Genomic DNA, 14,831 nt, shown 5'->3' with positions numbered 1-14,831 from the left:
AAAAATTCATTAAAACACCTGAACACACACACACACACACACACACACACACACACACACATATAAATAAAACAATGGTGGACCAGATTTGGCCTACAGACCATAGCTTGCCAACCTCTGCTATAAGTATTTAGGTAAAGTACCTGGCATGGTACCAGCACATATTCAACAAGTAGCAACTTTGTAATTTTAAAATTTTATTTTATCATTATATATATATATTTTAGACAGTTTTTTTAGAGTTATTTTATTAAATTTTGTTTATTTATTTTAATTTGACCAGAAAGGGATAGAGTGAGAGAGAGAGAAAGAGAGAGGAAAAGTGAGAAAGCAAGTCGCTGGTTTCAGAACTCGAACTGCAGTCAGCCATGTGGGAGTCCAGCTCTCAACCACCATGCCATCTGCCGGCCCCAGACAGGTTCTTGATGTCAAGATCCTCCTGCCTCAACCTCCCAGCTGGGACTCTGGGCCCACACAACCACGCTCAGCTCTTTTTTTCAGACGGGGTTTCCCTCTGTTGCCTAAGCCAGCCTTGATCTTTCTGCCTCCAGCTCCGTAGTCACTGGGATTACAGGTGCATGCCACAGCAGCTCTGTTAACCAGTATGCCTCCAAATCTGTGTAGCCCTGGCCTCTCTGGAGCTCCTGTGCCCATTTTCACTGCGTGCCAGTTCTATGTGGTCTTCCCTCCCTCGATTCAGTTCTGTGTGACTGAACCCACACTTCTCTCTCAATCTGGTTTCCATTCCCCTTGTGGCCCTGCTCTTCTACCCCAATTCCCACGGCTGCTGAGGAGAAGCCCGAGCCTTCTGCCCAATATGGTTCTGCATCCTCCTTTCTGTTCCCTTGGTTGCCCCAGAATTCACACCATCCTGTTGCATCTTCCCGTAAACCACCGCACTGGTCTACTGGCCAGCCTCCTGGCTCGGTGAAGATATTTCCAAGCAGAGGAGTATCAGCTGCCACTCAGGGGTACCCCCCGCCACCCAAGCCCACAGCCCTTCCCTGAGGACTCCTGGACCTGGACCAAGCATCTAGGAGGCCAGTGCCTGGTGCAGCCGAGGGCTCTGGGAGTCTGCTACTCGGCTCACAGTCGGTGGCAGTCCCCCTGCCTGTGCCACCAGTGGTTTAATAACATCACTCCTGTTGTGTTCAGACCCCCTGGCCTGGCCTGCAGGGCGCACCCGGGTCTTTACCAGCCAGCTAGTTTCCACATTGTACCCACCTCACCTTGCAATTTCCTAACTCCTTGCTTTGGTTTCTTGTGTTCCTATCACCATCAACAGCACCCCACATTCTTCCCACAATCAAACAAAAACAAAACACCCTAAACACCCGTTCTCCCCTCTCCAGAAAGCTTTCTCGTCTTTCGCTGGCCTGCGCTGTCTGCCCTCTCTGAGCGCACTGCCTTGTCCTATACACAGGTCGCTTTGAGTTCTTGGATCCTACCTGCCCAATTTGACTCTAAACCCCTCAAGGGCAACATATGGATTTCCCATGACTGCTGTTACAAAGTACTCCAAATAACAGAAATTTACTCTTGGCACCGGAAGATGGTACAGTGGTTATGTTGCTGGGCTCCCACGTAGTCCGTTGCAGTTTGAGTGCCAGACCGGCCACTTATAAACTCACACCGCACACGAATCGGTGTGTCCAAAATCTTGAGAGGAGAATGGAGGAGGAGTGATCACAACGTGGCCATCCCCCTTGGGGGGTGATTTCTTGCTTTCTGTCTCTCCAGCAAGTGCACATGCCCTGTAGCAAAAATCTCTTAAAAAAAAAAAAAAAACGGGGGGTGGGGAGGGGCAGCAGGTGGCGTGGTAGTTAAAGGCACTGAATTCTCACATGATCGACCATGATTCAAGTCCCGGACTTACTTCCTCACTTTTTCTTTCTTTCCTTTTTCTTTCTTCCTTTCTTTTCTTTCTTTCCTTTTTTTTTTGAGATGTTTTTGCTATAAGGCATGCACACTCGCCAGAAAGACAGAGCCAGAGAGACAGAAAGCAAGGAATCGTCTCCCAGGGGGGATGGCCACACCACAATCCCTTCTCCCTTCTCCTCAGTTCTCCTCTCGGGATCTTGGGCACACCCGCACATGCGCCTGGCATGAGTTTAAACCACCAGGTCCGGGACTCGAACCACAGTCGACTACATGGGAGTCTAGTGGCAGCCATCACACCAACTGCTGGTCCCTCTCACTTTCCCTTTCTCTCTCTCTCACTGTCTTCTGTCTGGTCAAATTAAATAACAATAACAACAACAAATGGAATTAAATAAATAATTCTTTTTAAAAAAGAAAGAAGGAAGGAAAGAAAGAAGTCGATTTATTCTCTTCTAATTCTGGAGGTCAGAAGTCCCAAATCAGAGTTTCAACAGGGACATGCTCCCTCCAAAGGCTCCAGGGAAGGTCCTTTCTTGCCTCTTGAACTTCTGGTGGCTCCAGACTTGTGGCTGCATTATTCCAATCTCTGCCTCTATCTTCACATGTTTTTCTCTTTAACTCTTTTTTTTTTTTTGGAGAGGTTTTCACTATAGGGTGCATGCGCTCGCCAGACAGACAGAGAGAGACATAGAGACAGAAAGCGAGAAATCACCCCCCAGAGGGGATGGTCACGCTGCAATCCCTTCTCCTCCATTCTCCTCTCGGGATCTTGGGCACGCATGTACACGCGCCCGGCGTGAGTTTTAAGCCACCGGGTCCGGGACGCGAACCGCGGTCAACTACGTGGGTGTCCAGTGACATAGCCATTATGCTAACTGCTGGTTCCCCTCTTTCACTCTTAAGTTCTGTATTTGTTTTTATTTATTTCCTTTTTCTTTTTTTGTTTATTTACTTTCTTAAAGAGAAAGACACCCCCAACAGGGTCCTCCCATTGATCCCCGTGTACCTCAGCCAGCCTGGATCATAGGCACACCAGCATGTGCCTGCTTTAGGCAAGGAGGTCTGGGATGAGAACCTGGGACCTTCGTGGGTCCAGCATGGCAACATACAGCATTACTGCTGGACCACCATCTGACCCCTCTTCTGGTACTAAGGACACTTGTCATTGGCTTTCAGGCCTAACCAGCTAATCCAGAATGAGCTCATCTGGAGGTCCTTTATTTAATTCCTTCTGCAGAGACCCTCGTTCCTAAAAAGCCACATTCATGGGTTCTGGGGTTGATGGACATATCCTTGGGGGACACGGCACCATTCAGCCGTTCAGTCTGCTATAGGCAGGAATTCTGCCCTGTGCCCATCTCCTTCCTCCAGCCCCAACCCCAGCCCTCAGATACTGTCAGGTCAGGGGCAGTGGCTCCCTCAGGACCCCAGATCCCTGGAGGCAGAGTCATTCCAAGGTGGAGGAGCGCCCTTTTGCCAAGGCTGCTCACCCAATGGCTTTAAGGCCCACTACTGTGTCTCTTCTGGGGACTCTGTGCTTAAGGCCAGATGGGCTTTCTGAGCAGCAATCTGGACTGGCAGCGTGATGGGGCAGGGTGAGGGTTTTAGTCACACATTTCCTTATTTGACTTTTTCTTTAACTTTTTTCTTTTCTTTTTTTCTTTTTTTTTTTTTTGAGAGAGAAAAGTTTTTGTTATAAGGCACTTGCGGTCGCCTGAGAGAGTCAGAAAGCGAGAAATCACCCCCCAGGAGGGATGGCCACGCCGCAGTTCCTTCTCTTCCATTCTCCTCTCAGGATCTTGGGCACACACACATACATGCCTAGCGTGAGTTTTAAATCACCCGGTCCAGGACTCGAACCATAGTCAACTACATGGGAATTCAGTGATGTAATCATTATGCCATCTGCTGGTCCTTACTTTAACTTGTTAAAGCAATTAGCACAAGTACCTGCCTATTGTAGAAAATAGAAGTTTTCCCACCCCCTCGTGTGTGTGTGTGTGTGTGTGTGTGTGTGTGTGTGTGTTTCCAAAATTAGATCAGATAGCACATGTGATTCAGTAATTTGCTTCAGGAAGTGGGTTTATAGCATAAAATGTCCTCAATATATACAGAGACAGAATGCCTCTGAGTAGAGAGCAGGAAGCTGACTTTGTCGTGAGCTTCTGCCTGTGGCCCATGCAGGCTGCTGAGCCCCAGGCTGGTCTCGGTGTGGCCCGTGCTGCTGCCACCCCACCATGCCCAAGGAGAGGGGTCTGTCAGTGAGAGTCCACATTACCTCACGTTCTCCCAGGGTTCCGGATCCCCAGGATCTGGGCGGTCCAGCCCCAGGAACCCGTGGTGCTGAAGGGTATGAACTACACAAACTGGCACCTGCTGAAGGGCGACACAGATGTCAGGATAGAGGTGAGACAGCGGGCTGGCCCCCAACCCCCATCTCAGCCTCTCAGGGGCCCCTTCCCGGGACTATAGGCCGAGGAGTGGCTGGTGGAGTGGGGCGGAGGGAAGCTGAGGATGTCTTTAATATCAAGCCCCTTGGTCCCCCAGGGATGTGTATGTGGCTGGGAGGGCCTGGGACAGCCCAAGGGCATAAGGGATGCCCAAGCCTGATGGCCACTCCTGTGTACAGAGGAATGATCCAGACCAGGTGGAGCTGTGGGGACTCAAGGAAGGCACCTACCTGTTCGAACTGACCCTGCTGGACTCAGACCAGCCCGAGAACACGGCCAATGTCACGGTCATCGTGCTGTCCGCCAGGCAGACAGAAGGTGTGGAGTGCGGGGAGGCGTGCCTGGAGCCAGCCCTCCACTGGTAACTCACAGGCCCCTCACAAGCTCTCCTCCTTAGACTACTGCCTCGCCACCAGCAAGGTGGGCCGCTGCCGGGGTGCCTTCCCCCGCTGGTACTATGACCCCAGAGAACAGATCTGCAAGCGTTTCATCTATGGAGGTTGCTTGGGCAACAAGAACAACTACTTTTGGGAAGAAGAGTGCATGCTAGCCTGCCGGGATGTGCAAGGTAGGCCTTGGAAGGCAGCTCTGGGCTCAGGGGACTTTGCCCCGGGGTAGTGGTCTTTCCCTGGTCAGGGCTGGGGGCAGGGCTGGGGCAGCCTGCGCCCCCCCCACCCCCCGCACCATCACCATCTCATCACTGCTGGAGCCTGGCCCACCTCTCACCGCTCTGCTCTCTCCTAGGGCCCTTGGTGGAGAGGCACAAACCAGGTGGGCTTCTGCTCCTTTCCTGTCTCCCTCACCCCACCCACGTGAGGTCGGTACCCCTGGTCACCTGCCTTTGCCCAACCCATCCCTCACCTCAGAGTTCGTGGAAGGACCACAGACACCCCTCCCCACCCGTCACGGTGCCCCTGGCCCCTGCACCGTGCGGGTGGTAGCCACCCAGGCCTAAGGCTTCTTCAGTGACCCAGAACCCTGTCGGGATCCTCCCAGTTAGAGTTGGGGTTGACGGGACGTGCCATGATGCTGTGTTGGGGTAGAGGGCCGGGCAGACGGCAGGCCCCTGGTCCCTGCTCTGCTGGGGCCTGACTTCCCCACCCTGCCCTCCCCACACACGCAGTATGCTCTGGCACCTGTCACCCGAGCCAGTTCCGCTGTGGTGACGGCTGCTGCATCGATGGCTTCCTGGAGTGTGACGACACCCCCGACTGCTCTGACGCCTCTGATGAGGCCGCCTGTGAAAAATGTGAGGTTTGAGGGGCAGAGAGGGGTGGGCAGCAGGCAGGGAGGGCCTGACAGCTCTGCCCTACACCCCCGAGAAACCCTTGTTGTTCCCTCGCTCTGACCTTCCATCTCTGCAGACACCAGTGACGAGCTCCCGAGCATCCCTTTCTCCAGTGACAAAGGTGAGGTCCTCCGCAGGGCCTGGTCAGAGCACTGCTGCCCTCGCTCACCCCAGTCGCCGTGAGGTCCCAGGCTGTGTGCACAAAGAGCACGGTGGGCTCCCCTGCTCTCCCGATGAGGAGCCCCTTCCCAGGCAGTGTTCTCCGAGCAGCGCTCAGGCCCTCAACACCTTCTTCTCGTTAGCCAGGAATTACTGTGGTGTTATTTACTTAACCACTCCCTTAACCTAATGGGTTAGAGACGAAACTTCACATCAGTGCCATCAGCAGAAAGCTACTGTTAACTTGTCACAAATTGAAACTAATGATGAAGGGACCAGGAGGTTGTATAGTGGTTAAGGCACTGGACTCCTACATGGCCGACTGCAGTTTGAGTCCTGGACCCAGCAACATAAAACTCACACCAGGCACACATGTGTGTGCCCAGAATCCTGAGAGGAGAATGGAGGAGAAGGGACTGCGGCATGGCCATCCCTCCTGGGTGGTGTTTCTCACTTTCTGTCTCTGTCTCTCTCTGGTGAGTGTATGCACACTATAGCAAAAATCTCTCTTTAAAAAAGAAAAGAAAGGGATCAGCAGTTAGTGTAATGGCTATGTCACTGGACTCCCACGTAGTCGACCGCGGTTCGCGTCCCGGACCTGGTGGCTTAAACTCACGCTGGGCACGTGTGCGTGTGTGCCCAAGATCCCGAGAGGAGAGTGGAGGAAGAAGCGATTGTAGTGTGGCCATCCCCCCTGGGGGTGATTTCTCACTTTCTGTCTCACTGTCTCTCTCTGTCTGTCTGGCAAGTGCATGCGCCCTACAGCAAAAAAAAACCTCTCCAAAAAAAAAAAAGAAAAGAAAAGAAAAGCACTCTGGGCACAGCGTGCATGCAGGTATAAAATCCCCGAATCGAAGGAGGAGGGGGTGATCGAGGACAGACTGGGGCGTGAACGTCCCCTGTGGGGTGCTTTCTCTCTCTGCTGAGTGCATGTGCCCTCTGGCAAGTTGGAAAAGGAAGGAAGAACCAGATGGACTCTGAGTCAGTGTAATGTACTTCCCGCCTAAGGTTATTGCCCAGGGCTCCTCTTCCTTTTTTGTGGGAACAATGCAGATGGGCCAGATTTCTCTGGGGCCCCTCAGGCCCTTGCTGGGCCCAGCAGCCCTCACAGGAGGCAGGTGTGGAGGTGGTGGGAGGCGGCCAAGTGGAGCCTGCGGGATGTGGGCAGAGGTCCCAGCGCTCATGCGCCCCTCTGCCTGCCCCTTGCCCCCCAGGGCACTGCATGGAGCAGCCAGATACAGGACTCTGCCAGGAGAGCATCCCCCGCTGGTACTACAACCCCTTCATGGAGAGCTGCGCCCTCTTCACCTATGGCGGCTGTTACGGCAACAAGAACAACTTCGAGGAGGAGCAGCAGTGCCTGGAGTCCTGTCGCGGCATCTCCAGTGAGCGGGACGGTGGGGGTGGGAAGGGTGGCGTGGCCAGCCCGCCTGCTCTGTCCCACGGTCTGGGCAGGTCACACAGAGGGCCTGGGCTGGCGTGAATAAGGAGGCAGTGGGGGCCTGGGCACAGCTGAGTCTCCGAGCCCGTGCTGACTGGCCTCGCCTGTCATTTTGCAGAGAAGGATGTGTTCAGCCTGCGGCGAGAACCTGCTGTTCCCAACGCAGGTAAGTCCTGGTCCGCTCTGCTGCCAAGGCAGACTCTCAGGTATCAGCACGGGGAACCAGCTCCACAGGAGCACTCGTGGCCGACCAAACCTGCGTTGAGAAGGGTCCAGAAGTCGCCTCTAGGGACTGTTAGATAGCGGTGCCCGCCAGGGTCCAGGAGGGAAATAGAGTTACGCGCCCGCCAGCTGTCTGCCCAGAGAAGTCCAGGCCTTTCTCCACTCTGCCTGGGGGTGGAACAGCCCAGAGCCGGGACCGAGGTCCCCGCTGTCCCTCTGAGCTCCTAAAGGGGGTGGGAAGCTGCCTATCCACCGGAGGGGTGAGTGAGGTGTCCGTGTCCTTCCACACCTGACGGTCATTTGACTTGGTCCTTTCGAGCGAGTGGGGAAGGATGTCAGCACCAGGCAGGCCTGGAAGCCCCTCACGCGCCCCTTCTCCCCGCAGGCTCTGTGGAGGTTGCCATCGCAGTCCTCCTGGGCACCTGCATCGTGGTAGTGGTAGCCATTCTGGGATACTGCTTCTTCAAGAACCAGAAGAAGGGCTTCCGCAGACACCACCACCGCCACCACCCACCCTCCACCCCTGCCAGCTCCACCATCTCCACCACCGAGGACACGGAGCACCTGGTCTATAATCACACAACCCGACCCCTCTGAGCCTGGGGCTCTCGGAGGCTCTCGCTTCCAAGCCCTGCCTCCTGCTTGCCAAGACAGAGGCCTGGGCTGGGGAAAGCCTGGGGACCAGACTCCTGCCTGTTTCTCAGGCCCACGCTGCCTCTCAAGCCAGGCCAGGGAGGGTCTCAGCGAGGCCCAGGGCAGTTGTTCCTGATAGTTCAAGGGCCTGGGAGGAGCACAGAACCTTGGAGCCATACACAGATGGACCTACCTGCCTAGGAGTTTGGAGGAAACTGGCGTTTATTTCCTGTTCAGATGCCTATCCCCACCTCCTGGTGGTGTCAGAGCTGGAGGCCTCAACCCTGTCTTCCAGAGCTGCCCCTTCCCTCTCTCCACAGCCCAGGGCCGAGAGGAAGGGCTTCCCTGTATAGCACGTTCTGTAAAGAGTTGCTTTTTGTATATTTAATGCCTTAGGGGTAGGTGAAGAGGGTGGAAGGTGGCTCTCTGGCCTCTGCCTCCTCTCTGTTTCCCCAAGATTGAGCCTGCTGCCCTTGACCTGCCCCAAGCCAGCTGGACTCACAGAGTCAGAGTCAGAAGATGCCCAGCTGCAGCCCCCAGGGCTCTCCATCACCCCCCGCCCCTCAACTTCCCACCACTCCAGTCCACCCACAGTGTAATAAAACAGTTCATTTTGTGGGGTTTCGGCCTCTGTTCTGTGGACCGGAGAAGGCAAGGCTGCCTGGGGCAATGGGACCGCCTGTCCAACTGGTTCAGGCTCCAGCCACCCTGCTTAGCAGGTTTCCCCACATCTTTGAAAACTGCCCTGGCCCCTGGGGGTGGAGAGAAGTGTCACATTCGACCACCAGAGGGTGGGGAGGAGGAGGTGAGGGGGCACTTCCTGGTTCGAGCCTCTCAGTAGCTGGGGCAAGTCTTAACCTTGGAGGTGGAGATTGGGTGGCAGGGGTGCATGGGCTTGAGCCTTGGCTCTTTCCCCTGACCAGTCCCAGGGCACCAGCTGGCTCCCTTCTCCACCCTCAGAAGCCCTGGTTTCACAAGAACACAGCCCCTCCCTCAGATCTGCTTCCAAAAATCATACTTTTAATTCATTTATTCAGCGAATTGTATTGAGCTACTGTGTGTCAGAAGCGCCGTTTAAATTGCTGGCCCAGCACACAACCCCGTGACAAAGGCATTGTTATCCCCTGTCGCAGGCCAGGAAAGGTGAGGCTGGGTTCCCAAGGTCCTAGAGCTGGTCTAGGAGGCCTGGACCCAACCCCTAACAGGCCAGCTCCAGAGACTAGACTCAGAAAGAGAGAGACTTTTAGATGATGGTAAGTGCTATACAGAGAAAGAGGTAACCTGAAAGAGGCTGGGCTTTTCGTTAGCACTCGTACAACTGATGCGAAGGTTCGTCCATGAAGTCCTAGTGACCTGCCAACCGCACACACCTCCGCAGGCACCCTGGCCGAGGAGCAGGAGGGGGCTTCCTCTGGATGGCGTTGGCTAGCACCGCTGCGTTCAGACCGCTGTGCTCGCAGCCTGGACCACCTCCCCTCTTTCGGCTCTCAGCCCCCAGCCCTCACTGCTCACACTCGCGAGTCTGCCCTGCACACAGAGCGTCCCTTGTCTTGCTTACCTGTCTTCCTGGGGAGTCGTGAGCGCGCATCCTCGTCCTCTCCCGGCTGCAAGCACCCCGTGCCCCATAGCCTTAGTAGATGTGGTTCCGTAGTGAGTGGGTGGTAGGTCAGGGCTCATTTTCATGGTCATTTCCTCGGGCAGCGTATTGCCCCCTCTAACTTCCTACTTTGCCAGCCACTCATTCTGTCTGAGGTGAAAATGGACTCAGTCCCTTCTGGGTCTCGGTCTCCTAGCACTGGGAGCAACCCCATTCTCTGCAGGTTCTTCATGAGCACTTCCAGGACTGGGGTGATTTTAATGACTCAAAACCTCTATCCCAACGCCTAGAACAACGACCAGCGTGGAATAAGTACTTAATAACTGTTGGCCCAAAGTGAACATCCTCTCAGGAATGGGTAGGGATCAAGTGAGTTGTTGTCAGGCAAAGCGCCAACCCTAGTAACAGGTGCTGGGAGTGGAGAGGGCAGTCAGCCGAGTCAGCTCCCGCGGCGCGGAATGTGATCTCCTAGAGGACACTAGGGGGCAGTGTCGCCACTACAGGGGCTGTGTGCTCTCCCGCGGGGGTTTGAGAACAGTCTAAAGTGTGGAGCAAGGCAGGTGCCCTGACTGCTCAGATGCAGCGCAGCGCCTGCTCTCCTGGAGCTTACGCCCTGGGTGCAGGCAGCCGGGATCCAAATACTGTAAACAAACAACTTGGGGGCGAGGGGGTTAGGAAGTGGCGCGGTGGTTAAGGTACTGGGCTCCACATGGCCGATCCTGTTCAGGGCCCTGACCCTGAAGGGTCAGCTTGAAATACTGGGCAAGTGTGCGGTGCCCCAAATCCCAGGAGCAGGATGGAAGAGAAAAGCCTGGAGTATGGCCTCTACCCCCACCCCCGGGGCATGATTTCTCACTCACTCCCTCTCACTGTTACTGTCTCTTTCCTGGGAGTGTATGTACCCTGTGATAAAACCAGAAAAAAAAGCTGCTCATTATCTCCGTGACATCCGCAGCCATCCTCTGCCACCCCACCCCAGTGACTCAGTTCTCATGTTTGCCTCCACACTTTTTTTTTCTTTTTGGAGAGGTTTTTGCTATAGGGCACGTGCGCTTGCCAGAAAGAGAGAGAGAGAGACAGAGAGACAGAAAGCGAGAAATCACCCCCCAAGGGGGATGGCCACACCACCGTCCCTTTTTCATTATCCTTAGGATTTTGGGCACACACGCACAGGCACCTGGCTTGAGTTTAAGTTGCTGAGTCCAGGACTCAAACCACAGTCGAGTATGTGGGAGTCCAGCGACATAACCATCATGCATATGCTGGTCCCTCATTATTACTATTTTTTAATTTGCTACAGGGCATGTGCACTCATCAGAGAGAGAAGGAAAGTGAGAAAGCAAGCCTCCCCTGGGACCAGCAGATGGTGTAATGGCTACATCACTGGACTCCCATGTAGTCTACCATGGTTCAAGTCCCGGACCTGGTGGCTTAAACTCATGCTGGGCGTGTGTGCCTGTGTGCCCAAGATCCCGAGAGGAGAATGTGGGAGAAGGGATTGTGGTGGTGTGGCCATCCCCACTGGGGGTTATTTCTCACTTTCTGTCTCTCTGTCTCTCTCTGTCTTTCTGGCGAGCACACATGCCTTATAGCAAAAACCTCTCGAAAAAAAAAAAAAAAAAAAGCAAGCCTCCAGGTTCAGGACTTGAACCACAGTTAGCCATGTGGGAGGCCAGCATTTTTAGCAACTATGCCACCTACTGGCCTCAAGCCTCTACTTTAGCCCATGATTTAGCTCAGAAAGCTCTCCCTGGATCTCCAGCCAGTGTATTACTGTCCTCTGCCTCCTCTCACACTGCACCCACCCCTGCGTGTGGGTGAGTGTGTCTGTGCTCACCCAGAGTCTCCACAGGGCTACTGCTGGGTCTCAGTTGCCTCGGTTTCCCTGGTGTGGAACCCTGCTCATGGATACTAGGATCCACCAAACCCCTGCTGAGTAAAACAGGCTGGCTAAGCCATGGAGATTAAGATGGTTGAGTAATGGGGGCTGGCAGATGGTGTGGTGGTTAAGGCGACTGAGCGACTGAACTCCTACATGGCTGAAGGTAGTTCGAGTCCCGGACCTGGCAGCTTGCTTTCTCACTTTCCTTCTCTCTCTGTCTCTCTGATCAATCTCAACAAATTAAATTAAAATAATGACAATGAATTAAATTAAATAATTCTTTTTTTAAAAAAAAAAAAAAGGTTGAGAAATAGTGACATGAAGGGGTACAAATGAATGAGCTAGGGTCTCAAAGAAATATTTATGCACCCACATTCATAGCAGCATTATTCATAATACCTAAAATGTGGAAGCAACCCAGGTGTCAATTTATGAATAAATGGCTAAGCAAAGTAGCATACAAGTGATACGTACAACGGACTATATTATTCAGTCTTACAAAGAAAACTTTTTTTTTTTTTTTATGGAGAGGTTTTTGCTATAGGGCATGCGCTTGACAGAATGGCAGAGAGAGAGAAATAGAAAGCGAGAAATCACCCCCCAGGGGGATGGCCGCGCCGCAATCTCTTCATTTTCCCCTTGGGATCCTGGGCATGCACTCACATACACCTGGCGTGAGTTTAAACCACTGGGTCCGCCGGGACTTGAACTGCGGTCGACTACATGGGAGTCCAGTAACACAGCCATTACACCAAATGCTGGTCCCAAATAAAGTAATTCTTAAAAAAAAAAAAGAAAGAAAGAAAGAAAGAAAGAATTATTTTATTTAACTTCATTTATTTCAATGTGACCAGAGAAGGGCAGAGTGAGAGAGAGAGAGAGAAAGGGAAAGTGAGAAAGCAAGCCGCCAGGTCCAGGACTTGTTGGCTATGTGGGAGTCCAGAGCCCTTAACCACCATGCCACCTGCCGGCCCCGGAAGGAAACTCTTAAATATGCTACAACATCAATGAACCTTGGGGACATTGTGCTAAGACATATAAGCCAGTCACAAAAAGACAGATACTGTATGATCTCGCTCGCATGAAGTATTACAGTAGTCAAAATTGTAGAGACAGAAAGTAGAAAAATGGTTGCTGAGGAAGGGAAGACTAGGGAGGGTTTTTTTGTTGTTTTTTTTTTGTTTTGTTTGTTTGTTTTGCCTCGGAATGGGCGTGCTTGCTGGAAAGACAAAGAGACAGAAAAAAGAAATGAGAAATCACAGCTCAGAGGGCATGGCCATACTGCAATCCCTTCTCCATTCTCCTACTGAGATTTTGGGTACACACGCACATGCATACGTGCACACACACGTGCCTGGCATGTTTTTGAAGCTACTGGGTCCAAGACTCAGCCCGGTGGAGTCAGTCATGTGGGACCCAGCTGCCTTAACCACCACACCACCTGCTGGCCCCAGGAGCCTTTTTATAATGGATATAGAGTTTCAGTTTGCAAGATAAAGAGCATTCTGGGGTCAGATGGCAGTGATGGCTGCACAGCAGTATGGACATACTTCATGTGAACAAACTATATGCTTAAAAATAGTGGGTCCAGGGACTCGCAGGTGTTGTGGTGGCTAAGGCACTGGACTCCCACATGGCCAACTGCAGTTTGAGACCTGGTGGCTTGCTTTCTCACTTACTCTCGCCCGGTGTGTCTCCTCTGGTGAGCACAAGTGCCTTATAGCAAATTTTAAAAATATAATAATAGAAATAAATAAATAATTACTGGGGCTAGCAGATGGCATACTGGTTATGTCACTGGATTCCCACATGACTGACCACAGTTCAAGTTCTGGACCTAGTGACTTGAAAATCGTGCAACCAGCATGTGGCATGGTGGTTAAGGCACTGGACTCCCACATGGTCAGTTGTGGTTTGAATCCCAGAACTGGCAGCTTGCTTCCTCACTCTGTCTCTCTGTCTTTTTCTCTTTCTCTCTCTCTTTGGTAAGCTCATGTGCTATATTAATAATAAAATTAGATAAATATTTCTTTAAAAACAAAAAGAGGACTAGCAGATGACATAATGGCTATGTCACTAGACTCCCATGTAGTCGACCACAGTTCAAGTCCCAGACCCGGTGACTTAAACTCATGTTTGCCCAAAATCCCGAGATGAGAATGGAGGAGAAGGGATTGTGGTATGGCCACCCCCCCCCGGGGGGGGGTATGATTTCTTGCTTTCTGTCTCTGTTTCTTTCTGTCAAGCACACACGCCCTATAGCAAAAACCTCTCCAAAAATAATAATAATAATAATAATAAATAAATGAACGAAATAAAAACAAAAATGTTGGGCCAGTTTCATCTAATGGTTTGAGGAGGCGGGTCCCACATGGCTGACTGCACAATTCAAATCCTAACCCTGGCAACTTGAAAAACATGCTGGGGGGACCAGCAGATGGAGTCATGGTTATGTTGCTGGAATCCCATGTAGTTGATGGTTCAAGTCCTGAATCTGGCAGCCTAAAACTCATACCAGGAGTGTGCATGTGTGCCCAAAATCCTGAGAGGAGAATGGAGGAGAAGGGATTGTGACATGTCCATCCCCCTGGGGGGTGATTTCTCGCTTTCTGTCTCTCTGTCTCTGTCTTTCCAGTGAGTGCACATGCCCTATAGCAAAAATCTCTTTAAAAAAAGGAAAAACATGCTGGGGGTGGGGACAGCAAGCAGGTGGCTTAGTAGTTAAGGCACTAGGGGCCAGCAGGTGGCATGGTGGTTAAGGGTGCTGGACTCCCACATGGCCGACTACAGTTCAAGTCTTGGACCTGGCAGCTTGATTTCTCACTTTGCCCTTCTCTCTCATTCTCTCTCTGGTCAAATAATAATGAATAAATAAATAAATAAAAATTAAATAATTATTATTTTTTAAAGTAGTTAAGGCACTGGACTCCCACATGATCAACCGCAGCCTGGGTCCTGGACCTGGAGGCTTTCTTACTTTATTTATTTATTTTCATGTTACAAAGTCTAACTGTAAGGATCTTTTTTCTAAGTTACAAAATTTAATTGTAAGGATCAGGCAGTGGCTACTGGTCAACCAACCCACAGTGAGAGCTTTAAATAAAGGTGACAAATACCAATCAGATTCTCATAACACTGTTCATGACTGACATAAACTTCATTCTGGACGCAGTTCAAAACAGAAGGCTTAGTGAATGATAGTGCAATTATCAAATAATTAAACCAAAGATATATAATTTTCCAAGTCACTTTTAGTAAGAATAAACTCTAACTTTTTA

General features: G+C 51.9%; 1 protein-coding gene across 1 annotated transcript in view; it reads left to right on the top strand.

The window, feature by feature from the left end:
* The window catches only part of SPINT1 (serine peptidase inhibitor, Kunitz type 1), a 17,919-nt gene extending 9,224 nt beyond the window's left edge, over positions 1-8,695 (top strand). The window contains exons 5-13 of the mRNA XM_006158723.2: positions 4,175-4,287; positions 4,511-4,649; positions 4,729-4,899; positions 5,076-5,102; positions 5,455-5,580; positions 5,696-5,740; positions 6,993-7,163; positions 7,338-7,385; positions 7,827-8,695. Coding sequence (XP_006158785.1) covers positions 4,175-4,287; positions 4,511-4,649; positions 4,729-4,899; positions 5,076-5,102; positions 5,455-5,580; positions 5,696-5,740; positions 6,993-7,163; positions 7,338-7,385; positions 7,827-8,038 — 1,052 coding nt within the window. The 3' untranslated portion in view covers positions 8,039-8,695. The remainder of the gene's footprint in view (positions 1-4,174; positions 4,288-4,510; positions 4,650-4,728; positions 4,900-5,075; positions 5,103-5,454; positions 5,581-5,695; positions 5,741-6,992; positions 7,164-7,337; positions 7,386-7,826) is intronic.
* Positions 8,696-14,831: the final 6,136 nt, after the last annotated feature.

Source organism: Tupaia chinensis, unplaced genomic scaffold, assembly GCF_000334495.1.
Source record: "Tupaia chinensis unplaced genomic scaffold, TupChi_1.0 Scaffold000605_1, whole genome shotgun sequence".
NCBI classification, from domain to species: Eukaryota; Metazoa; Chordata; class Mammalia; order Scandentia; family Tupaiidae; genus Tupaia; species Tupaia belangeri.
This window is presented reverse-complemented; position numbering and strand designations above follow the sequence as displayed.